Source organism: Oncorhynchus keta, chromosome 32 (genome assembly GCF_023373465.1).
Source record: "Oncorhynchus keta strain PuntledgeMale-10-30-2019 chromosome 32, Oket_V2, whole genome shotgun sequence".
Classification (NCBI taxonomy): domain Eukaryota; kingdom Metazoa; phylum Chordata; class Actinopteri; order Salmoniformes; family Salmonidae; genus Oncorhynchus; species Oncorhynchus keta.
In genome coordinates this window covers 15,949,798-15,975,331 of record NC_068452.1, presented here as the reverse complement: position 1 = coordinate 15,975,331, position 25,534 = coordinate 15,949,798, and the positions used below count along the sequence as shown (strand labels likewise).

Here is a 25,534-nt window from a genome sequence, read left to right as displayed (position 1 = left end):
TCTTCCTACTGAATATGAAACAAAAAAAATTGATTAAAAAAAGACATGAAGTTTGATGAAATTTTAAAGTAAAAAAATCAAGAGAAAGATGGTGAATCGAACCCAAAACCACCCGGAGAACTGTCAGTGTCAGAGGAGAGAAGTGAGGGGCAAACTGCTCCTGATTGCGATGCCTTAGCTAGCAGCGCTGCTAATCCTGCCAGTTCAGCACCACCACAGGCAACTCCACTAGCTAGTAGGCCTACGAGCGAGTCAGACTCGGTGGGAGAGGGGGACGGGGAGCTGGACAGTGGATCTACTGATGAAGTGCTCAGAGCAGGTGCAGTTTGGATGGAAGCTCAGTTCAAGAACATAACCCCTGGCTTTTCATGCTAAATTAAAAGCTGGGCTGTACAACATGCAAAAAGGTACAGTAGGGAACTTGGGTCTAGAAAAGACTGGAGGGATTAAATTAGCAAAAGATTAGGTGGAATGTACAGTAACATCCTCTGCCACCGACGTAAAAAAAAAATATATATATATGTTTTTGAACATAGCTGAACCAAGGTGCATTTGGTGGTAGCAAGCATTGTAGACAAGGCTGAAGAGGGTACCCAGCTTATACTTAACATTCAAAATAGAAAAATAGACGCTACAGACAGAATCTTTCAAACAGCCTTACAAGGAGTCTGAACATCATGGCTTTGAGCAAGAAACTGACTGTTAGGAGTTAAATGGATATGACATGGGTAGAGTCACTGTGGGAGATTTTGAAAACTAAGGTAGAAACACATTTTTCCTTCACAAACTTATTCTGTACTGTGAAGTTAATCTGAATATGCACTTCATACTTTGTGGTGATTTCATTGAGTCGTCTGACTCTTGGATGTAATCCTCCATGGCCTGGGCCTCAGCCACCGACAGAGGATACATGCGTCTGCGTGGAGACGCTGAACCCGCAAACAGGTCAATGGCACAGTCCCAGGGGCGATGAGGAGGAAGATAGGTGGCGCGGGTCTTGAAGAATACCCCGCGCAGGTCCTGGTATACCTTTGGGATGTTGGGCTGAAGTGCAACCGCAGGACTCTCAACTGACGTGAAACCACAGGGAATCGGATTCGGGTGGCCAGTCTGATTCTCATCCTCGACCATGAGATTTTGGGGTTATGGTGTTGAAGCCAAGGGAGGCCGAGGATGATGAAGATGGAGTACTCACTCTTTCCCCAGGAGGTGGAAGATCACGTGACCATCCCTCTGCTCTTGTGGATCCCGGATTAGGAAGTGTCGGACATCGCTGGAGCTGGTGCCCTCCTTGACCACAACACAGACAGAGCCCCAGCTGTCTCCGTCTTCGCCGCTCCGCTGCGGGGATGCTTGTGACCCCTTCCTCCATGGGTTCAGGCTCTGATCGAGTGTTCACTAAGGGAGGGAGAGAAGCGACGAGAGTACCGACGCTCCCGAAGAAGGTTATCCAGACGGATGGCCATCGCAATGAGTGCGTCCAAGGAGAGCTTGTCATCTCGACAGGTAATTTCCGTCTGGACCTCTTCGTGCAGACCTCTTCTGAATAGCTGGCTCATTCCATCCGCTGGATGCTGCTACTATCCGGAAGGTGAGTGTGTACTCGGCAGCCGTCTGGTCCCCCTGTTTTAATTGGAGTAGGGGCTCACCCCCCACCCTCTCTGCCCTCCAGGGGATGATGGAAGACACATTTAAACAAAGCCATGAACCCCTCATAAGAATCTAGCCCCTCCTCTCCTCTCTGCCAGATGGCCGTGGCCCATTCCAACGCCCACCCAGTCAGCGTGATGTCAGGTGACTTCGAATGCTGGAGGGGAAGAGCGGGAGTAAACGTGACACCGGTACCACAGAGCCCCCAGGATAACGCCCTCTCTCGCACTCACTATGTGCTCCGGGACCTCCCGATCTACAAATTAAGCAGAGTACATTGTTAGTGCACCCCAACCTCTGATCCCAGGGTTGGGTACAATTACATTATCAATTCAGTTAATTCAGGAAGTAAAGTTTAAGTTAGTATTGGAATAAAAAGTTGGCGTTGGAATATAAGTTTCCTTCCTGAATTAACTGAATTGAAAAAGAATACTCCCAAACCATGTTTGATCCCTTCACTGATCTGGCTACTTACCTTAGACGGTGGTGGGAATATTTCCTCTTGTTTCGTCGTAATTCATACCCCATGCCATTTGAGTTCTGAAAGCATCTGTTGTCACTCGAACAGCCAGGCGGATTGATCCAGCACACATTTCTTGTTGATAGTCTCTCTGCGACCTCCAAGCTTTTAAAAGGCCAATAAGCTTTTCACTGCCATTCATTTGCGGGCGGAGAGCTGCTTCAGAAGGGATGGAGTGTTACTGGAGCTCTTTCCTCCATTATACCAACCACAGCACCTTTTTGTTCCAACACTTTTTTTTTACCAGCTCTCTCTGATACGGTAACCTACATTTCAATGACATATGTTCATAATGATTGAATGAGAAACAATGTTCATCCAAGTGGTAAACCTCTTTCTTGTATTTTTGGTTGGATTTTTTGGTTTTCTGTTTTTGTGTTTCTTTTTGTGTTTCTCCTTTTCACAAACCTTTTTAATTGCTCTTCCATTTCATGCCTGCGTTTGTCCCCAGCCGTTGTTGTCTCTGTCAACAAGTTCTCTCCACAGAGCACACACACTGTCAGCAGACTTAACATTGTAATTATGGGTATACAGAAATAGACAAACTTCAATGTTCCCAAGTTATCCCCCTGGGCCCTGCCTATTACCCCAATTAAGTTTCCACTGATTCTGGAATCATTCTGAAGTGAACTGGATTGATTAAATGATCTTCATTTGGAATATATTTCATAATATATTTATTCTCTATAGGTCAGTACTATAATCCCATTCTATTTAATTACAGTATATCCATTTAAATTCCTGAGCCATTTTAATAAGGCACTGTATGGAAATTGGAGAGGGCTGCAGAGTGCTGACAACAGAACAGAATAATGTCTTTGATGATTGTGATAATGAGGGTCTGTTTGCATTTTACAAACTTTATAGACACTTTTTAAGCCATTATGATATTGCAGAAATCTGAAAAGAGATGCTAGCCTGGTCCCAGATCTGTTTATATAGTCAACTCATATGATCGTTATCATAGGCTAGGATTTTGCAAGACAGATACAAACGTATCTGGGACCAAGCTGGAGATATACAGCCGTTTTGTCCCTATCACAATAACGACCATATATGTTTAAAACACAAGTTAAACAATAACTATGTGTAAACTGTTAATGTACTATAACCATGACTCAACAATCTGAGAGAGGATGTGGGTCGGCCCTGCATCCTTTATCCCTTATGCTTTCAAACCCAAGACGCCTTCCCCCTTTGAGAGATGTCTCTTCAACAGTCTCCGTCAGTAGTGTTCTGTTCATCACTGACTATCTCCTTGCATATTTTATTACCATCGGTCTAAGAGAAACAGCCCGGCTAGGCCATCCCCTCCAGCCCTTCCATAATCTGTGGTTGTCATGCAAGTCCCAGTCCCAATATGCTTTTCAACCAAAGCTACACAAGCATTTGTGTAAGAGTATTGATAGCCTAGCATAGCATTAAGCCTAGCATTCAGCAGGGAACATTTTCACAAAAACAAGAAAATCATTCAAATAAAATAATTTACCTTTGAAGAACTTCAGATGTTTTCAATGACGAGACTCTTAGTTAGATAGCAAATGTAAATTTTTTCCCAAAATATTATTTGTGTAGACGAAATAGTTCCGTTTTGTTCATCACGCTTGGCTAAGAAAAAGACCGGAAAATACAGTCACTTACAACGCCAAACTTTTTTCCAAATTAGCTCCATAATATCGACAGAAACATGGCAAACGTTGTTTAGAATCAATCCTCAAGGTGTTTTTCACATATCTATTCGATAATCTATCAGTGGTGGTTTTTCATCCAAAAATTAAAATATTGCCCCCTATATCCAATAAGTTAATCAGAGAGTCAACAAAGAGACCAAAGATAACCCTGAAGGAGCTGCAAAGCTCCACAGCGGAGATTGGAGTATCTGTCCACAGGACCACTTTAAACCATACACTCCACAGAGCTGGGTTTTACAGAAGAGTGGCCAGAAAAAAAGCCATTGCTTAAAAAAAAAAAAGCAAACATGTTTGGTGTTCGCCAAAAGGCATATGGAAGAAGGTACTCTTGACTAAAATTGAGCTTTTTGGCCATCAAGGAAAACGTGATGTCTGGCACAAACCCAACACCTCTCATCACCCGAGAACACCATCCCCACAGTGAAGCATGTTGATAGCAGCATCATGCTGTGGGGATGTTTTTCATCGGTAGGGACTGGGAAACTTTATTAAATTAAATTCTTTAAGAATTTAAGGAATGATGGATGACGCTAAATACAGAGACATTCTTGAGGGAAACCTGTTTCAGTCTTCCAGAGATTTGAGACTGGGATGGAGGTTCACCTTCCAGCAGGACAATGGTCCTAAGCATACTGCTAAAGCAACACGCAAGTGGTTTAAGGGGAAACATTTAAATGTCTTGGAATGGCCTAGTCAAAGCCCAGACCTCAATCCAATTGAGAATCTGTGGTATGACTTAAAGAAGGCAGTACACCAGCAGGAACCCATCCAATTTGAAGGAGCTGGAGGAGTTTTGCCTTGAAGAATGAGCAAAAATCCCAGTGGCTAGATGTGCCAAGCTTATAGAGGCATATCCCAAGAGACTTTCAACTGTAATTGCTGCAAAAGGTGGCTCTACCAAGTATTGACTTTGGGGGGGGTGAATAGTTATGCACGCTCAAGTTTTCTGTTTTTGTGTCTTATTTCTTGTTTGTTTCACAATAAAACATATTTTGCTTCAAAATGGTAGGCATGTTGTGTAAATCGAGTGATACAAACCCCCCAAAAATCTATTTTAATTTCAGGTTGTAAGGCAACAAGATAGGAAAAATGCCAAGGGCGGTGAATACTTTCGCAAGGCACTGTATGTTTTATTGTGCAACAAGACGAGGTGCCTCTTGCTTACAGCTCTGATCGACTCAGCTGAAGTCAGGGGGCCAAACCTGAACTGGACACATCCTGGAAGGATGGATGATACAACTGATGTCTCGGAGGCATTTTAGCATTGTTTTATTGTAATGTTCACTCTCTGTCCCCTAATGTGGATTCTCGCTCTCTCTCACTTTTCCATCTCCATCTGTCTTTCCCCCCCACCCCCTTTCCTTCTCCCCTGTGTCAAATGCACCCGTTTTTTTATCCCTCTGTCACAGTCTTTTCTGGCTCTGGCTCTTGTCTCTCCCCCCATCTGTGCCTCAGATCCAATGCTGTATATGCTCTGCTCTGACAAGCAGTCACCTTTCCTTTTTTTCTGCTTCCCACGGTGGAGAATATTAAGCACTTTGGGTTCTGTGTGTGTGCGTGTGTGATCTCTGAGTGTGTGTGTGTGGTGTGCGTTTGTCCGTTTGCAATCTGTCTGTGTGTGCGTGAGAGAAAGGGGTGAATGTCCCAGTTCTCTGAGTTAAAGCAGTAACTGTGAACCTGGGGTGGCGTAACCTGCCAGGCCCACTCTAACAGTAGCTCCTAGTTGTTGGAAAGCATCCACCCACTCATAGGGCATACTCATACAGCCTAATAATTCAAGCTGCAGGGAACGGTGTAAACTGCATGCTGCATCGACTTTCTTTCTAAACCACAGTGACTGCAATACAGACATCTGCACACAAAGCGTTCCCTTTATCGAATGATCAGCATTTAACGTACAGGACAGTCTATATCTTTCCAAGCTGTAGACATATTGTGCATCCAATAAAATAATATAAAGAATGATCATTTGAATTATTGTATTTTTAGCTCTTGCAGAATGCATCAAGCAAATGAAAACTGTATACCAATTGACCAATGCAGATGAGTGTGCACTTGGTTTTTTAAATTTAATTTTACCTTTATTTTACTAGGCAAGTCAGTTAAGAACAAATTCTTATTTTCAATGACAGCCTAGGAACAGTGGGTTAACTGCCTGTTCAGGGTCAGAACAACAGATTGTGTACCTTGTCAGCTCGGAGATTTGAACTTACAACCTTTTGGTTACTATTCCAATGCTCTAACCACTAGGCTACCCTGCCCCCCCAGTTTTACTGTGAGGATCTGTGCAATAACAACATTCACAAAAAGCTTGAAAAATGTTTTGAGTCCTTGAGTACATGATGTCTCTGCTGCTGCCTTATGCACACAGACTTACACAGTGGGGAGAACAAGTATTTGATACACTGCCGATTTTGCAGGTTTTCCTGCATGTAGAGGTCTGTAATTGTTATCATAGGTACACTTCAACTGTGAGAGACGGAATATAAAACAAAAATCCAGAAAATCACATTGTATGATTTTTAAGTAAACAATTAGCATTTTATTGTATGACATAAGTATTTGATCACCTACCAACCAGTAAGAATTCCGTCTCTCACAGACCTGTTAGTTTTTCTTTAAGAATCCCTCCTGTTCTCCACTCATTACCTGTATTAACTGCACCAGTCCACACACTCAATCAAACAGACTCCAACCTGTCCACAATAGCCAGAGACCAGAAAGCTGTGTAAGGACATCAGGGATAGAATTGTAGACCTGCACAAGGCTGGGATGGGCTACAGGACAATAGGCAAGCAGCTTGGTGAGAAGGCAACAACTGTTGGTGCAATTATTAGAAAATGGAAGAACTTCAAGATGACGGTCAATCACCCTCGGTCTGGGGCTCCATGAAAGATCTCACCTCGTGGGGCATCAATTATCATGAGGAAGGTGAAGGATCAGGCCAGAACTACATGGCAGGACCTGGTCAATGACCTGAAGTGAGCTGGGACCACAGTCTCAAAGAAAACCATTAGTAACACACTACGCCGTCATGGATTAAAATCCTGCAGCGCACGCAAGGTCCCCCTGCTCAAGCCAGCGCCATGTCCAGCCCCTTCTGAAGTTTGCCAATGACCATCTGGGTGATCCAGAGGAGGAATGGGAGAAGGCCATGTGGTCTGATGAGACAAAAATATAGCTTTTTGGTCTAAAATCCACTCGCCGTGTTTGGAGGAAGAAGAAGGATGAGTACAACCCCAAGAACACCATCCCAACCGTGAAGCATGGAGGTGGAAACATCATTCTTTGGGGATGCTTTTCTGCAAATGGGACAGGACGACTGCACCGTATTGAGGGGAGGATGGATGGGGCCATGTATCGCGAGATCTTGGCCAACAACCTCCTTCCCTCAGTAAGAGCATTGAAGATGAATCGTGGCTGGGTCTTCCAGCATGACAACGACCTGAAACCCACAGCCAGGGCAACTGAGGAGTGGCTCCTTAAGAAGCATCTCAAGGTCCTGGAGTGGCCTAACCAGTCTCCAGACCTGAACCCAATAGAACATCTTTGGAGGGAGCTGAAAGTCCGTATTGCCCAGCGACAGCCCCGAAACCTGAAGGATCTGGAGAAGGTCTGTATGGAGGAGTGGGCCAAAATCCCTGCCACAGTGTGTGCAAACCTTGTCAAGAACTACAGGAAACGTATGATCTCTGTAATTGCAAACAAAGGTTTCTGTACCAAATATTAAGTTCTGCTTTTCTGATGTATCAAATACTTATGTCATGGGGCGGCAGGGTAGCCTAGTGGTTAGAGCGTTGGACTAGTAACCGAAAGGTTGCAAGTTCGAATCCCCGAGCTGACAAATCTGTCGTTCTGCCCCTGAACAGGCAGTTAACCCACTGTTCCTAGGCCGTCATTGAAAATAAGAATTTGTTCTTAACTGACTTGCCTAGTAAAATAAAATGCAATTACTTAAAAATCATACGATGTGTTTTTCTGGATTTTTGTTTTACATTCCGTCTCACAGTTGAAATGTACCTATGATAAAAATTACAGACCACATGCTTTGTAAGTAGGAAAACCTGCAAAATGGGCAGTGTATCAAATACTTGTTCTCCCCACTGTGGCTCAGGGGGTACATCAGTAGCAGCAAAACCCTGCTTCTTCTCAATAACAGATGGGCATTAGCCTGATTAACCCAGACTGAACACTGTTCTTAATGGTACATTCAGGGTTCAGTCTGGTTAAACCAGGCTAGATAGGCACTGGGCGCTGCAGCTTACTCATGTGTCCTGGAGAGTAGCAAGCACTTGCTACAGCTTTGGAGGGTCCATACAGCCCAAGATTATACTGGTCAGTGGGTATAGTCAGATCCCACATTCTGGAGAAAATGATGTCCAAATGCCACACAGTTAAGTTGTCATTCCTGCAGATGCTGAGCCAATTAATGAATGACATTCAATAACCTTACTCTACTTCAGTATTTCCCAAAATATGGGGCTCGTCGGGCACCCCAAAACTCAGTCCTGCTTTCAAGTTGTGATAGTACGGCTATTCCCAAACCCCTCAGAGTTACGCGCAATGCCGTCGGGGGTGCGCCAAATAGTCCATTTAGATTTTCCAACGGGGCTATACATTTGGGAGATGTTTTTCTCTCGCCTGAGTAGCCTCGTTTCACTGCCATAAATCAAATTAAACCATCTAGTGTTCAGTGAAATAACAACACAATGTCAAATACAGGTAACACAATCAAATAATTAACATCCAATCACATTAACCGTTACTCTCTTGCGTGAATTCCACTATCTGTCCGTATGTAGCCAAATGTAGCTGCTGCTCATTCCGTTTGTTTGAAAATAGATAAATGGGTCAAAAAAAGTAAGGCTCGCGTCCATAGAGACACATACCAGCTCTACTGGTAGTACTGATACTAGTACTGCTACTACCTGCAGTACTACACCTGCACCTGTCAATGACACAAGTTGTTCTGCTTCCACCAGCTCATCCAATGCTATCATCAGTAATTCTACTTTTGTTGCTAGCCAAGCTAGCATGGACACTGACAGTTGTGAATCTGATGCAGCCGATGAGCTGCTGCCCCCTTAACCGGGAAAGCATCGAACAACAGACAGGGTCTGTTTTCAATGGACCATTGAAAAGGCGCAAATATGATGAGAACTAGATTGATTTGGGGTTCACTTATATTGGGAGTAGTGCCTTTCCTCAGCCACAGTGTGTTATATGTGCAAAAGCACTATCTCACAACTCGATGAAACCTTCACTCTTGCGCAGCCATTTAGAAACTAAACATGCCAATTTGAAAAATAAGCCACGGAAGTTTTTTGAGCGAGAATTAAGATGACTTTCGAGTAGTAAGTCATGTGTAAAAGCAACAGATACCATTAACAAGAAGGGGCTAGAAGCTTATTATATGGTGAAGTACTGAGTGGCTAGGACCGGCAAGCCCCATACTATTGTAGAGGACTTAATTCCTACTGCTTCCGTGGATATGGCTGGGAAAAGGCCCAAAAAAACTATACGGACAATTTCTTCATCAAACAACACTTTTTTCACGACGCATCAGTGACATGGCAGGAGATGTTTTGAAACAATTACTGCTTTGCATACAAGCCAATGAATTCTATGCGTTACAGCTGGACGAGTCAACGGGACGTGGCGGGCCAGGCACAGCTCTGGGTATATGTCTGTTACAGCTGGACGAGTCAACATACGTGGCGAGCCTGGCACAGCTCCAGGTATATGTCTTACAGCTGGACGAGTCAACAGACGTGGCGAGCCTGGCACAGCTCTGGGTATATGTCTGTTACAGCTGGACAAGTCAACTATATATGTGTGTCACAGCTGGATGAGTCAACAGACGTGGCGAGCCTGGTACAGCTCCCGGTATATGTCTGTTACAGCTGGACGAGTCAACAGATGTGGCGGGCCTGGCACAGCTCTCGGTATATGTCTGTTACAGCTGGACGAGTCAACAGATGTGGCGAGCCTGGCACAGCTCCGGGTATATGTCTGTTACAGCTGGACGAGTCAACAGACGTGGCGGGCCTGGCACAGCTCCGGGTATATGTCCGTTACGTTTATGGGGGGGTCAATTAAGGAAGATATCCTCTTCTGCAAACCACTGGCAACCAGGACAACAGGAGATTATATTTTTAAAGGACTGGACAGCTTTGTGACATCAAATGGACTTTGGTGGTCAAAATGTGTTGGTATCTGTACTGATGGCACACAAGCCATGACAGGAAGACATAGTGGAGTGGTAACGCGCGTGCAAGCAGTTGCTCCCGACGACACTTGGGTACACTGCAGCATCCACCGAGAGGCTCTTGCTGCCAAGGGAATGCCGGACAGCTTGAAAGATGTTTTGGACACTACAGTGAAAATGGTTAACTTTGTTAAAGCAAGGCCCCTGAACTCTAGTGTATTTTCTGCATTATGCAATGATATGGGCAGCGACCTTGTAATGCTTTTACCACATACAGTGTTGGTTATCAAGGGGCAAAGTATTGACACTTTTTTAAATTGAGAGACAAGCTAAAAGTTTTCTTTACTGACCATAATTTTCTCTTGTCTGACTGCTTGCATGATGACGAGTTTCTCACACGACTGGCCTATCTGGGTGATGTTTTTTCTGGCCTGAATGATCTGAATCTAGGATTACAGGGACTCTCCACAACTATATTCAATGTGTGGGACAAAATTGAGACTATGATTAAGAAGTTGGAGAGTCCCTGTAATCTTTTCTGTCTGCATTAACAAGGACAACACACAGGTCTTTCCATCATTGAATGATTTTTCTGTGTGCAAATGAACTCAAGCTTATGGACAAGGTCAAATGTGATTACAAGGATGGCAACAACAAAAAAACATTTGAGAGTGTGCTGACCCTGGTGCTAGAGGGGTATGCAGCTGGAGGTTGAATGTTTGAAGGGGTACAGAACTATAAAAAGTTTGGGAACCACTGGTCTACACCCTTTTGAGGTATAATCCAATACATCAAATCAAATCAAATCAAATTTATTTATATAGCCCTTCGTACATCAGCTGATATCTCAAAGTGCTGTACAGAAACCCATCCTAAAACCCCAAACAGCAAACAATGCAGGTGTAAAAGCACGGTGGCTAGGAAAAACTCCCTAGAAAGGCCAAAACCTAGGAAGAAACCTAGAGAGGAACCGGGCTATGTGGGGTGGCCAGTCCTCTTCTGGCTGTGCCGGGTAGAGATTATAACAGAACATGACCAAGATGTTCAAATGTTCATAAATGACCAGCATGGTCGAATAATAATAAGGCAGAACAGTTGAAACTGGAGCAGCAGCAGTCAGGTGGAATGGGGACAGCAAGGAGCCATCATGTCAGGTAGTCCTGGGGCACTGTCCTAGGGCTCAGGTCCTCCGAGAGAGAGAGAAAGAAAGAGAGAATTAGAGAGAGCATATGTGGGGTGGCCAGTCCTCTTTTGGCTGTGCCGGGTGGAGATTATAACAGAACGTGGCCAAGATGTTCAAATGTTCATAAATGACCCAGCATGGTTGAATAATAGTAAGGCAGAACAGTTGAAACTGGAGCAGGAGCATGGCCAGGTGGACTGGGGACAGCAAGGAGTCCTCATGTCAGGTAGTCCTGGGACATGGTCCTAGGGCCCAGGCCAGTTGAAACTGGAGCAGCAGCATGGCCAGGTGGACTGGGGACAGCAAGGAGTCATCATGTCAGGTAGTCCTGGGGCATGGTCTAGGGCTCAGGTCCTCCGAGAGAGAGAAAGAAAGAGAGAAGGAGAGAATTAGAGAACGCACACTTAGATTCACACAGGACACCGAATAGGACAGGAGAAGTACTCCAGATATAACAAACTGACCCTAGCCCCCGACACATAAACTACTGCAGCATAAATACTGGAGGCTGAGACAGGAGGGGTCAGGAGACACTGTGGCCCCATCCGAGGACACCCCGGACAGGGCCAAACAGGAAGGATATAACCCCACCCACTTTGCCAAAGCACATCCCCCACACCACTAGAGGGATATCTTCAACCACCAACTTACCATCCTGAGACAAGGCCGAGTATAGCCCACAAAGATCTCCGCCACGGTACAACCCAAGGGGGGGCAACCCAGACAGGCCGACCACAACAGTGAATCAACCCACCCAGGTGACGCACCCCCAGGGACGGCACGAGAGAGCCCCAGCAAGCCAGTGACTCAGCCCCCGTAACAGGGTTAGAGGCAGAGAATCCCAGTGGAAAGGGGAACCGGCCAGGCAGAGACAGCAAGGGCGGTTCGTTGCTCCAGAGCCTTTCCGTTCACCTTCCCACTCCTGGGCCAGACTACACTCAATCATATGACCCACTGAAGAGATGAGTCTTCAGTAAAGACTTAAAGGTTGAGACCGAGTTTGCGTCTCTGACATGGGTAGGCAGACCGTTCCATAAAAATGGAGCTCTATAGGAGAAAGCCCTGCCTCCAGCTGTTTGCTTAGAAATTCTAGGGACAATTAGGAGGCCTGCGTCTTGTGACCGTAGTGTAGGTATGTACGGCAGGACCAAATCAGAGAGGTAGGTAGGAGCAAGCCCATGTAATGCTTTGTAGGTTAGCAGTAAAACCTTGAAATCAGCCCTTGCTTTGACAGGAAGCCAGTGTAGAGAGGCTAGCACTGGAGTAATATGATCAAATTTTTGGTTCTAGTCAGGATTCTAGCAGCCGTATTTAGCACTAACTGAAGTTTATTTAGTGCTTTATCCGGGTAGCCGGAAAATAGAGCATTGCAGTAGTCTAACCTAGAAGTGACAAAAGCATGGATTAATTTTTCTGCATCATTTTTGGACAGAAAGTTTCTGATTTTTGCAATGTTACGTAGATGGAAAAAAGCTGTCCTCGAAATGGTCTTGATATGTTCTTCAAAAGAGAGATCAGGGTCAGAGTAACGCCGAGGTCCTTCACAGTTTTATTTGAGACGACTGTACAACCATTAAGATTAATTGTCAGATTCAACAGAAGATCTCTTTGTTTCTTGGGACCTAGAACAAGCATCTCTGTTTTGTCCGAGTTTAATAGTAGAAAGTTTGCAGCCATCCACTTCCTTATGTCTGAAACACATGCTTCTAGCGAGGGCAATTTTGGGGCTTCACCATGTTTCATTGAAATGTACAGCTGTGTGTCATCCGCATAGCAGTGAAAGTTTACATTATGTTTTCGAATAACATCCCCAAGAGGTAAAATATATAGTGAAAACAATAGTGGTCCTAAAACAGAACCTTGAGGAACACCGAAATGTACAGTTGATTTGTCAGAGGACAAACCATTCACAGAGACAAACTGATATCTTTCCGACAGATAAGACCTAAACCAGGCCAGAACATGTCCGTGTAGACCAATTTGGGTTTCCAATCTCTCCAAAAGAATGTGGTGATCGATGGTATCAAAAGCAGCACTAAGGTCTAGGAGCACGAGGACAGATGCAGAGCCTCGGTCCGATGCCATTAAAATGTCATTTACCACCTTCACAAGTGCCGTCTCAGTGCTATGATGGGGTCTAAAACCAGACTGAAGCATTTCGTATACATTGTTTGTCTTCAGGAAGGCAGTGAGTTGCTGCGCAACAGCCTTCTCTAAAATCTTTGAGAGGAATGGAAGATTCGATATAGGCCGATAGTTTTTATATTTTCTGGGTCAAGGTTTGGCTTTTTCAAGAGGCTTTATTACTGCCACTTTTAGTGAGTTTGGTACACATCCAGTGGATAGAGAGCCGTTTATTATGTTCAACATAGGAGGGCCAAGCACAGGAAGCAGCTCTTTCAGTAGTTTAGTTGGAATAGGGTCCAGTATACAGCTTGAAGGTTTAGAGGCCATGATTATTTTCATCATTGTGTCAAGAGATATAGTACTAAAACACTTGAGCGTCTCTCTTGATCCTAGGTCCTGGCAGAGTTGTGCAGACTCAGGACAACTGAGGTTTGGAGGAATACGCAGGTTTAAAGAGGAGTCCGTAATTTGCTTTCTAATAATCATAATCTTTTCCTCAAAGAAGTTCATGAATTTATCACTGCTAAAGTGAAAGTCATCCTCTCTTGGGGAATGCTGCTTTTTAGTTAGCTTTGCCACAGTATCAAAAGGAATTTCGGATTGTTCTTATTTTCCTCAATTAAGTTAGAAAAATAGGACGATCGAGCAGCAGTAAGGGCTCTTCGGTACTGCAGGGTACCGTCCTTCCAAGCTAGTCGGAAGACTTCCAGTTTGGTGTGGCGCCATTTCCGTTCCAATTTTCTGGAAGCTTGCTTCAGAGCTCGGGTATTTTCTGTGTACCAGGGAGCTAGTTTCTTATGAGACATTTTTTTAGTTTTTAGGGGTGCAACTGCATCTAGGGTATTGCGCAAGGTTAAATTGAGATCCTCAGTTAGGTGGTTAACGGATTTTTGTCCTCTGGCGTCCTTGGGTAGGCAGAGGGAGTCTGGAAGGGCATCATGGAATCTTTGTGTTGTCTGTGAATTTATAGCACGACTTTTGATGTTCCTTGGTTGGGGTCTGAGCAGATTATTTGTTGCAATTGCAAACGTAATAAAATGGTGGTCCGATAGTCCAGGATTATGAGGAAAAACATTAAGATCCACAACATTTATTCCATGGGACAAAACTAGGTCAGCGTATGACTGTGACAGTGAGTGGGTCCAGAGACATGTTGGACAAAACCCACTGAGTCGATGATGGCTCCAAAAGCCTTTTGGAGTGGGTCTGTGGACTTTTCCATGTGAATATTAAAGTCACCAAAGATTAGAATATTATCTGCAATGACTACAAGGTCTGATAGGAATTCAGGGAACTCAGTGAGAAACACTGTATATGGCCCAGGAGGCCTGTAAACAGTAGCTATAAAAAGTGATTGAGTAGGCTGCATAGATTTCATGACTAGAAGCTCAAAAGACGAAAACGTCATTTTTTTTTTTGTAAATTGAAATTTGCTATCGTAAATGTTAGCAACACCTCCGCCTTTGCGGGATGCACGGGGGATATGGTCACTAGTGTAGCCAGGAGGTGAGGCCTCATTTAACACAGTAAATTCATCAGGCTTAAGCCATGTTTCAGTCAGGCCAATCACATCAAGATTATGATCAGTGATTAGTTCATTGACTATAATTGCCTTTGAAGTAAGGGATCTAACATTAAGTAGCCCTATTTTGAGATGTGAGGTATCATGATCTCTTTCAGTAATGACAGGAATGGAGGTGGTCTTTATCCTAGTGAGATTGCTAAGGCGAACACCGCCATGTTTAGTTTTGCCCAACCTAGGTCGAGGCACAGACACGGTCTCAATGGTGATAGCTGAGCTGACTACACTGACTGTGCTAGTGGCAGACTCCACTATGCTGGCAGGCTGGCTAATAGCCTGTAACTCTCTTGACCAGCAAAGCATACACATGTCAGGAGTGTAAAGACGGCACACATCCTTCCACACCTCCTGAACACAGGCGAAAGGATAGAGAGGCTTGTCAATGTCGAGAGTGTTTTGAATCCATCCTGAGCGCTTTCCCTCTGGGTGGATTTCAATGCCTCGTCACAATCCTCTTTTCAAAAAGAAGCTCAGATGTTAACGAACGGAGACTGTTATTGCTCATTAACTCTAGTGGACTCGGGTTGCAAACACACACACACACGAGCACACACTCCTTACAATCTGACTGTCAGAGAGGGAACTCTCAGGTGGGACGCACCAGGACTTCCTCACCTCACTATACATAAAGAGTATACTCTGTTGACAGCTGAGGAATGAGGTGGCCTGGTTTCTTTATGTAACCCCACGCCAGGTGCAGTGTTGTCTTGCTGCATAGCTGGAAACACTTTGTGAAGGGAGAAATGTAGGTCATGACTGTCGCTCTGGGTTTGATAAACATTGTTTTGTTATGACTGGGGGTGAGGACCATAGAACAGCAGTCAACAGAGACAGGTGTCTGTCTGATTGATGACTGATCTGTCATAACTCATGTTGGTTTTGTTTCTCTCTTTCTCCTCTCTCTTTCCCTTTTCCTCCTCACTTTTCCTTCCTCTCTCCTTTTTCCTCTCTCTCTCTCTCTCTCTCTCTCTCTCTCTCTCTCTCTTTCTCTCTCTCTCATCTCTCTCTTTCTCTCAGTGTATGCTTCAGTCAGCCTCTACTTGCTCCCCCAGCGGCCTGCGACCCTGATCCTGTATGATGATGTAGTCCAGATCCTGCTGGGATCCCCAGGTGAGTCTCTACATACTATACCTACCTGTACCTGCCTGGTCCTGTATGTGGTTCTGTATGGCTCAGTTGGTAGAGCATGGCACTTGCAGCACCGGGATTGTGGGTTTGTTTCACGGCCCCCCGTATAACACAAAGTATAGCATTAAGTTCAGTGCACAGACAGAACAGATACTGTATTATGGCCCTCCTATGGCCATCGGGTGTCCGGCATTGCAATCAGCCATCAACCGCTGAGGAAATGCTTCCTTTGAAATCAATGAAAGCTGCTTCACTGCCCGTGTTGCTTTCACGTTGCGTCACGTCCAATGACCGCATTCAAGTTCAAAGATCGGCAAGGTAAAATGTTCGATGTCTAGCTAGGTTCAGGACAACCACTAGCAACAATTTAAAAGTGCATTATGCAGAAATCACTCCGCCATTTCCTGGTTGCTTGACTTGACTGAGTTTATGTGACAAAACAAGCCCAGAGAATCATTGTACCATCTAAACTGTTGTGAAATATATTTTCAATAACTCAAAATATTGCATTTTCAGCTTTTTGAAGCTTGGCGTACAAAACCAAAAGTAAAAGACGCAAAAACAAAACTTAATAATGGGAAGCATAGAAATAGAGCACATACTGTAGAGCAGATCTACCACTTCTTAGACTTGTTTTCAAAGAGAATGACCGATCTATAACTCTTGAGAATTTGATCAGGTCGCCCAAAAAGTTACATATTGTAGATTTAATGAGTACCCGTGAGAAACTAGACCAAAGCTATTGTATTCATGCACAATCAACAGTAGGCAAAATAGAATAGAGATGCTCTCCCCCTCTGCTCCTCTCCACTCTCAAAACAAAGCTCTGTGTAGCAGGTAAAATGCAACAGCAACACGCGTATAGTGGAGCTGAAGAGTAAGTGGCAGAACAAATGGAGCTTGCTGTCCTCTAACAACGCAAGCCTCTCTGTGTTCAAAGCCAGTTTCACTAGTACATCACCCGGCCGCTAAACTACAGCAAAAGAGAAACAGGCTTTTATTGCCAAATCAGGTAATCCCAGCTCTTAGTCGTGTGTGTGTGTGTGTGTGTGCGTGTGCGTGCGTGCGTGCCTGCCTGTGTGGATGGTGTGTGTGTACATGCATTCATGCTTTTGTGTGTGTGTGCGTGTTTATTACTCAAATCCAATAAAATACACTTGTAGCTTTCCACATTATTGATAGGGCCAATAAACCAGCAATACAGAAGATGAAGCACCCAAATTAAATCGACCTAGATACAACACTGTATCTGCCTCAAGGCATTTCTAGGCAAACCAAACAGGCTATAAATGTCTTCCAGGATTTACACCTGTTTAGGAATGGGCTGGGTGTAAAGTGCCTGCTTTGTTCATCTCTATGACCTCAATTAAAGAAAGACCTGTAGATTCACCAGTCATATTTCCGTATGATTTTAATAATTGCTTTCACAGTGGCACCAGTGCGTACTATTGTTGTGTTGTTATAGTCCACGTCATGGGATGTGATAGATAAGTCTCTGTTTAATGATTGCCTCTGGGGGTGAAAATCTAATTCAATCATATGTATTTTTAAAGCCCTTTTTACATCAGCAGTTGTCATCTAGTGCTTTACAGATGCCCAGACTCAACCCAAAAAGAGCAAGCAATGCAGAGGCAGATGCACAGTGGCTAGGGAAACAATCATGGGGATGTGGGGGATGTGTTTCAGGTAATGCTGGGTAGGAACAATACCCGATAATTTCAGAAAATAATGTTCTGTCTTTACCTCTATATTCCTCTTAAATATTCAGTATGAGGTGTTAGTAATAATCAGTGTACACCTCCCTGTCTTCTCGCCCTTCTTCCTCATTCTCTTCATCTCTGTCAGTTTCTCTGCTTACGCCGACAGTACAGTGCTGTACGTGGTGCCACAGCCGAGTGAATTAAATATACAATCATGGCGTCATCCCTCAACGTCCTGTCACCTTTCCAGTCCAATGGGGGAGCCAGAATGATGTAATCCGCTCCAACCAAGGCCCCTCAGGAAAGCTGTACACGTGACACGCTCACACTTTCTCTGTAGTTCATGCTCTCTCTATTTCTGTCTCTCTCTTCCTTTCTCTCTCGCTCTCTGTCTCAGACCCACACAACACACATTCTCTCTACTGTCTATCAACTGAATCTCCCAACCTCCTCTCTCTCGCTCTTTCTCCCCCCTTTCTGAACTGTCATGCCCAGGGCCCCAGTTTTCCCTTATCTTCTTAATGATCCCAGAATCTGGGACTGACTTGACTGTACAGTATGTGTGCGTGACAGGATGAGAAGCATTTATTGTGACTGCAACACATTGATTTCTGTACCAACAGCCTCAATGAGAGCCCTGTCTGTTCCCTTTAATTATGCCCCAGACAGCTTTCTCTCTTCCTCTGCTCTTCCCTCTGTCAAGAGGGCCTTTCATGACATAATTGACTACATATTACTCCCCCCGTGGGGTTTTAGTAGTGTGTTGGAGATTTATGTGGCAAGGAGAGGCATCCTTTACTTGTTCAATTGATTTGGGTCTACCTGAGGTAGTTGTATGTACAACTGTTGTACAAACTTACCCCACCAGACATGCCACCGCCAAATCCAAATAAAACTCCCTTCTCGTCTCATATTGCTGAAATGAACAGCCAAGCTGGTTTCAAAAACCAGATAAAGCAACACCTCACGGCACAACGCCTCTCCCCTATTTCACCTAGATATTTTTGTGTACTGTATGTATTGATATGTAGGCTATGTATGCCATTTTTTATTTATTTATGTAGTCCTTGTCCTTGAGCTGTTTTTCTCTATTAATGTTCTGTATTATGTTTCGTGTTTTGTGTTTTGTGTGGACCCTAGGAATAGTAGCTGCTGCTTTCGCGAAAGCTAATGGGGATACTAATAAAATGCAAGAAAATACCAAACCGGCTCCAATGACCAGCTACCCCTGTGTTCTTAGTTAGTTAGTCAGGTTGGAATACTACTTAATTATATCAGGGTGAGATACAGTCACACAACTCTCTTGTTAGTTACCCGTTGTAGCATCTGGCAACTTTTATAGGGGGACATGAATGGAGGATGTGGTCGTTTTGCTGACACACTTACACGTACACACTTACACATACACTCTCTCTCACTCTCTCCCGCTCTCTCTCAATGCCTCCAGAGTATTATCGCTCAGTCAGTTAAGCAGCAGTTCAGCACGTTTTCTCTGCTGTCTCTCTAAGCGGTAGAGCCGAGTCGCTCAGAAGGACGAAGCACGGCCGTGTACCACAGCGAGGGCCCTAGTAACAGGGAGAAGAAAGACAGTAGATCCCTGTGCTGAAGGATTGGAACTGATGAGAGGCCATCTGAAAGTGCAGCTCTCAGTGCTAAGGCTGGTCACCATGGAGACAACCGGTGGCAAGAAACGAAAGAGTTTTGAAGAGGTGGAGGAGTGCCAATGAGGGGGGAGAGAGGAGCTTTTCAAGCTGTGTTTGACAACACCCAAAATGCTGTCTTTGGTAGAATGGGATTGTTAGTGTGGCTGTGTACTTGAAAGCATGCAGCACATGATTGGTGTAATTAAGCTCTGTAATCACAAGGTATGTTAGGTATTTGGTCAACATTGTAGCCTGTTTAATTGTTATTCCACTCTGTGTTGTTGACATTATGGTTGAAACGTCATTGCACACGTAGTAGCAGCTACTGGATATCATTCAAGGACAGCCTGCAATAAAGGCATCATTGTACAACCTTGATATGTTTACCTCTGTTGTTACATTGTCTTTAAAGATGATTCAATATACGTTAACCACATAACACATCCACCAACCACATTCACCTCTACGCAGACGACACCATTCTGTATACATCTGGCCCTTCTTTGGACACTGTGTTATCAAGCTTCAATGTCATACAACACTCCTTCCGTGGCCTCCAACGGCTCTTAAACACTCTTCAACCGATCGCTGCCCGCACCCGCCTGCCCTACTAGCATCACTACTCTGGACGGTTCTGACTTAGAATATGTGGACTACAAATACAAATACCTAGGTGTCTGGCTAGACTGTAAACTCTCCTTCCAGACTCATATTAAGATACCCTCGTAAAACTGGCTATCCTACCGATCCTCGACTTCGGCGATGTCATTTACAAAATAGCCTCCAACACTCTACTCAGCAAACTGGATGCAGTCTATCACAGAGCCATCCGTTTTGTTATGCTCTCATCGGCTGGCCCTCGCTACATACTCGTCTTCAGACCCACTGGCTCCAGGTCAACTATAAGTCTTTGCTAGGTAATGCTCCGCCTTATCTCAGCTCACTGGTCACCATAACAACACCCATCCATAGGACGCGCCCCAGCAGGTATATCTCACTGGTCATCCTCAAAGCCAATTCCTACTTTGGCTGCCTTTCCTTCCAGTTCTCTGCTGTTAATGACTGGAACGAATTGCAAAAATCGCTGAGGTTGGAGACTTACATCTCCCTCACTAACTTTAAGCATCAGCTATCTGCGCAGCTTACCGATCGCTGCAGTTGTACATAGCCCATCTGTAAATAGCCCATCCAATTACCTACTTCATCCCCATATTGTTTTTATTTACTTTACTTTTTTGCTCTTTTGCACACCATTATTTCTTCTTGCACATCATCATCTGCACATCTATCAATCCAATGTTAATTTGCTAAATTGTAATTACTTCACTACTATGGCATATTTATTGCTTTACCTCCTTACTCCATTTGCACACACTGTGTAAAGATTTTTTGATTGTGTTATTGTTTTGTTTATCCCATGTGTAACTCTGTGACGTCCATCACGTGGACTGGGATATGTTTTTTATTGCGTCAGTTAACAATATTGACGAATACGCTGATTCGGTGTGCGAGTTCATTAGAACGTGCGTTGAAGATGTCGTTCCCATAGCAACGATTAAAACATTCCCTAACCAGAAACCGTGGATTGATGGCAGCATTCGCGTGAAACTGAAAGCGCGAACCACTGCTTTTAATCAGGGCAAGGTGTCTGGTAACATGACCGAATACAAACAGTGCAGCTATTCCCTCCGCAAGGCTATCAAACAAGCTAAGCGTCAGTACAGAGACAAAGTAGAATCTCAATTCAACGGCGCAGACACAAGAGGCATGTGGCAGGGTCTACAGTCAATCACGGACTACAGGAAGAAATCCAGCCCCGTCACGGACCAGGATGTCTTGCTCCCAGGCAGACTAAATAACTTTTTTGCCCGCTTCGAGGACAATACAGTGCCACTGACACGGCCTGCAACGAAAACATGCGGTCTCTCCTTCACTGCAGCCGAGGTGAGTAAGACATTTAAACGTGTTAACCCTCGCAAGGCTGCAGGCCCAGACGGCATCCCCAGCCGCGCCCTCAGAGCATGCGCAGACCAGCTGGCCGGTGTGTTTACGGACATATTCAATCAATCCCTATACCAGTCTGCTGTTCCCACATGCTTCAAGAGGGCCACCATTGTTCCTGTTCCCAAGAAAGCTAAGGTAACTGAGCTAAACGACTACCGCCCCGTAGCACTCACTTCCGTCATCATGAAGTGCTTTGAGAGACTAGTCAAGGACCATATCACCTCCACCCTACCTGACACCCTAGACCCACTCCAATTTGCTTACCGCCCAAATAGGTCCACAGACTATGCAATCTCAACCACACTGCACACTGCCCTAACCCATCTGGACAAGAGGAATACCTATGTGAGAATGCTGTTCATCGACTACAGCTCGGCATTCAACACCATAGTACCCTCCAAGCTCGTCATCAAGCTCGGGACCCTGGGTCTCGACCCTGCCCTGTGCAACTGGGTACTGGACTTCCTGACGGGCCGCCCCCAGGTGGTGAGGGTAGGCAACAACATCTCCTCCCCGCTGATCCTCAACACTGGGGCCCCACAAGGGTGCGTTCTGAGACCTCTCCTGTACTCCCTGTTCACCCACGACTGCGTGGCCACGCACGACTCCAACTCAATCATCAAGTTTGCGGACGACACAACAGTGGTAGGCTTGATTACGAACAACGACGAGACGGCCTACAGGGAGGAGGTGAGGGCCCTCGGAGTGTGGTGTCAGGAAAATAACCTCACACTCAATGTCAACAAAACGAAGGAGATGATTGTGGACTTCAGGAAACAGCAGAGGGAACACCTCCCTATCCACATCGATGGAACAGTAGTGGAGAGGGTAGCAAGTTTTAAGTTCCTCGGCATACAGATCACAGACAAACTGAATTGGTCCACTCACACAGACAGCATCGTGAAGAAGGCGCAGCAGCGCCTCTTCAACCTCAGGAGGCTGAAGAAATTCGGCTTGTCACCAAAAGCACTCACAAACTTCTACAGATGCACAATCGAGAGCATCCTGGCGGGCTGTATCACCGCCTGGTACGGCAACAGCTCTCAACCGTAAGGCTCTCCAGAGGGTAGTGAGGTCTGCACAACGCATCACCGGGGGCAAACTACCTGCCCTCCAGGACACCTACACAGCTTCTATCTCAAGGCCATCAGACTGTTAAACAGCCACCACTAACATTGAGTGGCTGCTGCCAACACACTGACACTGACACAACTCCAGCCACTTTAATAATGGGAATTGATGGGAAATGATGTAAATAATCACTAGCAACTTTAAACAATGCTACCTTATATAATGTTACTTACCCTACATTATTCATCTCATATGCATACGTATATACTGTACTCTATATCATCGACTGCATCCTTATGTAATACATGTATCACTAGCCACTTTAAATTATTATTATTATATTATTAACTATGCCACTTTGTTTACATACTCATCTCATATGTATATACTGTACTCGATACCATCTACTGTATCTTGCCTATGCTGCTCTGTACCATCACTCATTCATATATCCTTATGTACATATTATTTATCCCCTTACACTGTGTATAAGACAGTAGTTTAGGAATTGTTAGTTAGATTACTTGTTGGTTATTACTGCATTGTCGGAACTAGAAGCACAAGCATTTCGCTACACTCGCATTAACATCTGCTAACCATGTGTATGTGACAAATACAATTTGATTTGATTTGAGACGTTGCTTTTTGTCGCACTGCTTTGCTTTATCTTGGCCAGGTCGCAGTTGTAAATGAGAACTTGTTCTCAACTGGCCTAACTGGTTAAATAAAGGTGAAATAAAATAAAAAATAACACTCACTCTATGCGTGCCCATAAAGCCTACATTTCTCTTTCCCTCAGAATCCCCCCATTGTCATGTGGGTTCAGAACAGAGCTACTGAAACAGGCCATGTTTGAGTTGACTCTCCTATATTTTGTGTTGCATAGCGTGTGTTAAGTCTCTTGGCTCAGACATCATACTAATGCGTTACTGGGGATGAATCAGTGTTACACACAATTAATTGGAGCAACACGGGAGGCTTAGTTATCCCCTCGACAGTCCTTTGGTGAAGGCTTATTCAGGCTCTGAAGGTATTTTGCTATGAGTGGTTGTTAGCCAGTCATAGGCCCTAGAAGTGTGTCTAAACCTTTACTCATCTGGTTGTGTTTCTTATCTGTGTGCTTCATGATAGAGACCATAGCAGGGATATCGACAAGGTTATTTCTCAGCTATGGCATTGAGCCTGATGTGTCCACAGCTACAGAAAAACCTCCAGCGAAGTCAATTGGTTGTCTCAAAAAATGGGGAAACACATACAGTGTCAGCAGTAAGTGACTGCAACCTCGCTAACATGAATCATGCTGTGATTCAATCATCGCATCCCAGCTGCACTTCTAACTCAAATGTCAAGCCTTTACAACACACACACACACACACACACACACACACACACACACACACACACACACACACACACACACACACACACACACACACACACACACACACACACACACACACACACACACATAACATTCTTTACAGCAGCCTCCGCCTCTGGCATATGCTGCTCTTTAGTGGCTACACTCAATGGTCACGCTCTCCCATCATGCCTCCCTCCATATGCTCTGCCCCCTCCATTGTTTCTGTTGTTGCTCTGTGATGTCGGACTGAACACCTGGGCCTTGTCCGTTGGTATGGAAATGAGGGAACAAAGGGTACAGAGCGTTCACAAAAAGCACACTTGTCCTATCTCATTCCGCTGTCTCTAAGCCAAGCCATGTCCCAGCATCAAGCCACTTTATATGTTGATTAGTGCTGTGGCGTATAGCACAATTATTCAGCAGCACCAATTTAGTACGAAGCCCTGTCTTTGTTTCTGGATGAGGTAAGGGGCATGCATTGTCATGCGTATGGAACATTTCTGGGATATTTTATTTCAGCTCACGAAACATGGGACCAGCACTTTACATGTTGCGTTTATATTTTTATTGAGTCTATACAGTCGTGGCCAAAAGATTTGAGAATGACACAAATATTAAGTTCCACAAAGTTTGCTGCTTCAGTGTCTTTGGATATTTTTGTCGGATGTTTCTATGGAATACTGCAGTATAATTACAAGCATTTCATAAGTGTCAAGGCTTTTATTGATAATTACATGCAGTTGATGCAAATAGTTTTTCAAGACCTCTGCAATCCGCCCTGGCATGCTGTCAATTAACTTCTGGGCCACATCCTGACTGATGGCAGCCCATTCTTGCATAATCAACGCTTGGAGCTTGTCAGAATTTGTGGGGTTTTGTTTGTCCACCCTCTTGAGGATTGACCACAAGTTCTCAATGGGATTAAGGTCTGGGGAGTTTCCTGGCCATGGACCCAAAATATTGATGTTTTGTTCCCTGCGCCACTTAGTTATCACTTTTGCCTTTTGGCAAGGTGCTCCATCATGCTGGAAAAGGCATTGTTTGTCACCAAACTGTTCCTGGATGGTTGGGAGAAGTTGCTCTCAGAGGATGTGTTGGTACCATTCTTTATTCATGGCTGTGTTCTTAGGCAAAATTGTGAGTGAGCCCGCTCCCTTGGCTGAGAAGCAACCCCACACATGAATGGTCTCAGGATGCTTTACTGCTGGCATATGACACAGGACTGATGGTAGCACTCACCTTGTCTTCTCCGGACATGCTTTTTTTCCAGATGCCCCAAACAATCGGAAAGGGGATTCATCAGAGAAAATGACTTTACCCCAGTCCTCAGCAGTCCAATCCCTGTACCTTTTGCAGAATATCAGTCTGTCCCTGATGTTTTTCCTGGAGAGAAGTGGTTTCTGTGCTGCCCTTCTTGACACCAGGCCATCCTCCAAAAGTCTTCGCCTCACTGTGTGTGCAGATGTCACACCTGCCTGCTGCCATTCCGCAGCCGAATCAACTTTAGGAGATGGTCCTGGCACTTGCTGGACTTTCTTGGGCACCCTGAAGCCTTCTTCACAACATTTGAACCGCTCTCTTTGAAGTTCTTGATCCGATAAATGGTTGTTTTAGATGCAATCTTACTGGCAGCAATATCCTTGTCTGTGAAGCTCTTTTGGTGC

General features: G+C 44.7%; 1 protein-coding gene across 2 annotated transcripts in view; it reads left to right on the top strand.

Annotated features, from left to right (window-relative positions):
- Nucleotides 1-25,534, top strand: part of LOC118365164 (protein FAM171A2-like) — an 84,767-nt gene that overhangs the window by 27,715 nt on the left and 31,518 nt on the right. For both annotated transcript variants that reach the window (XM_035747135.2, XM_035747134.2), the window contains exon 3: nt 15,979-16,071. In XM_035747135.2, the coding sequence (XP_035603028.1) occupies nt 15,979-16,071 (93 nt within the window). The remainder of the gene's footprint in view (nt 1-15,978; nt 16,072-25,534) is intronic.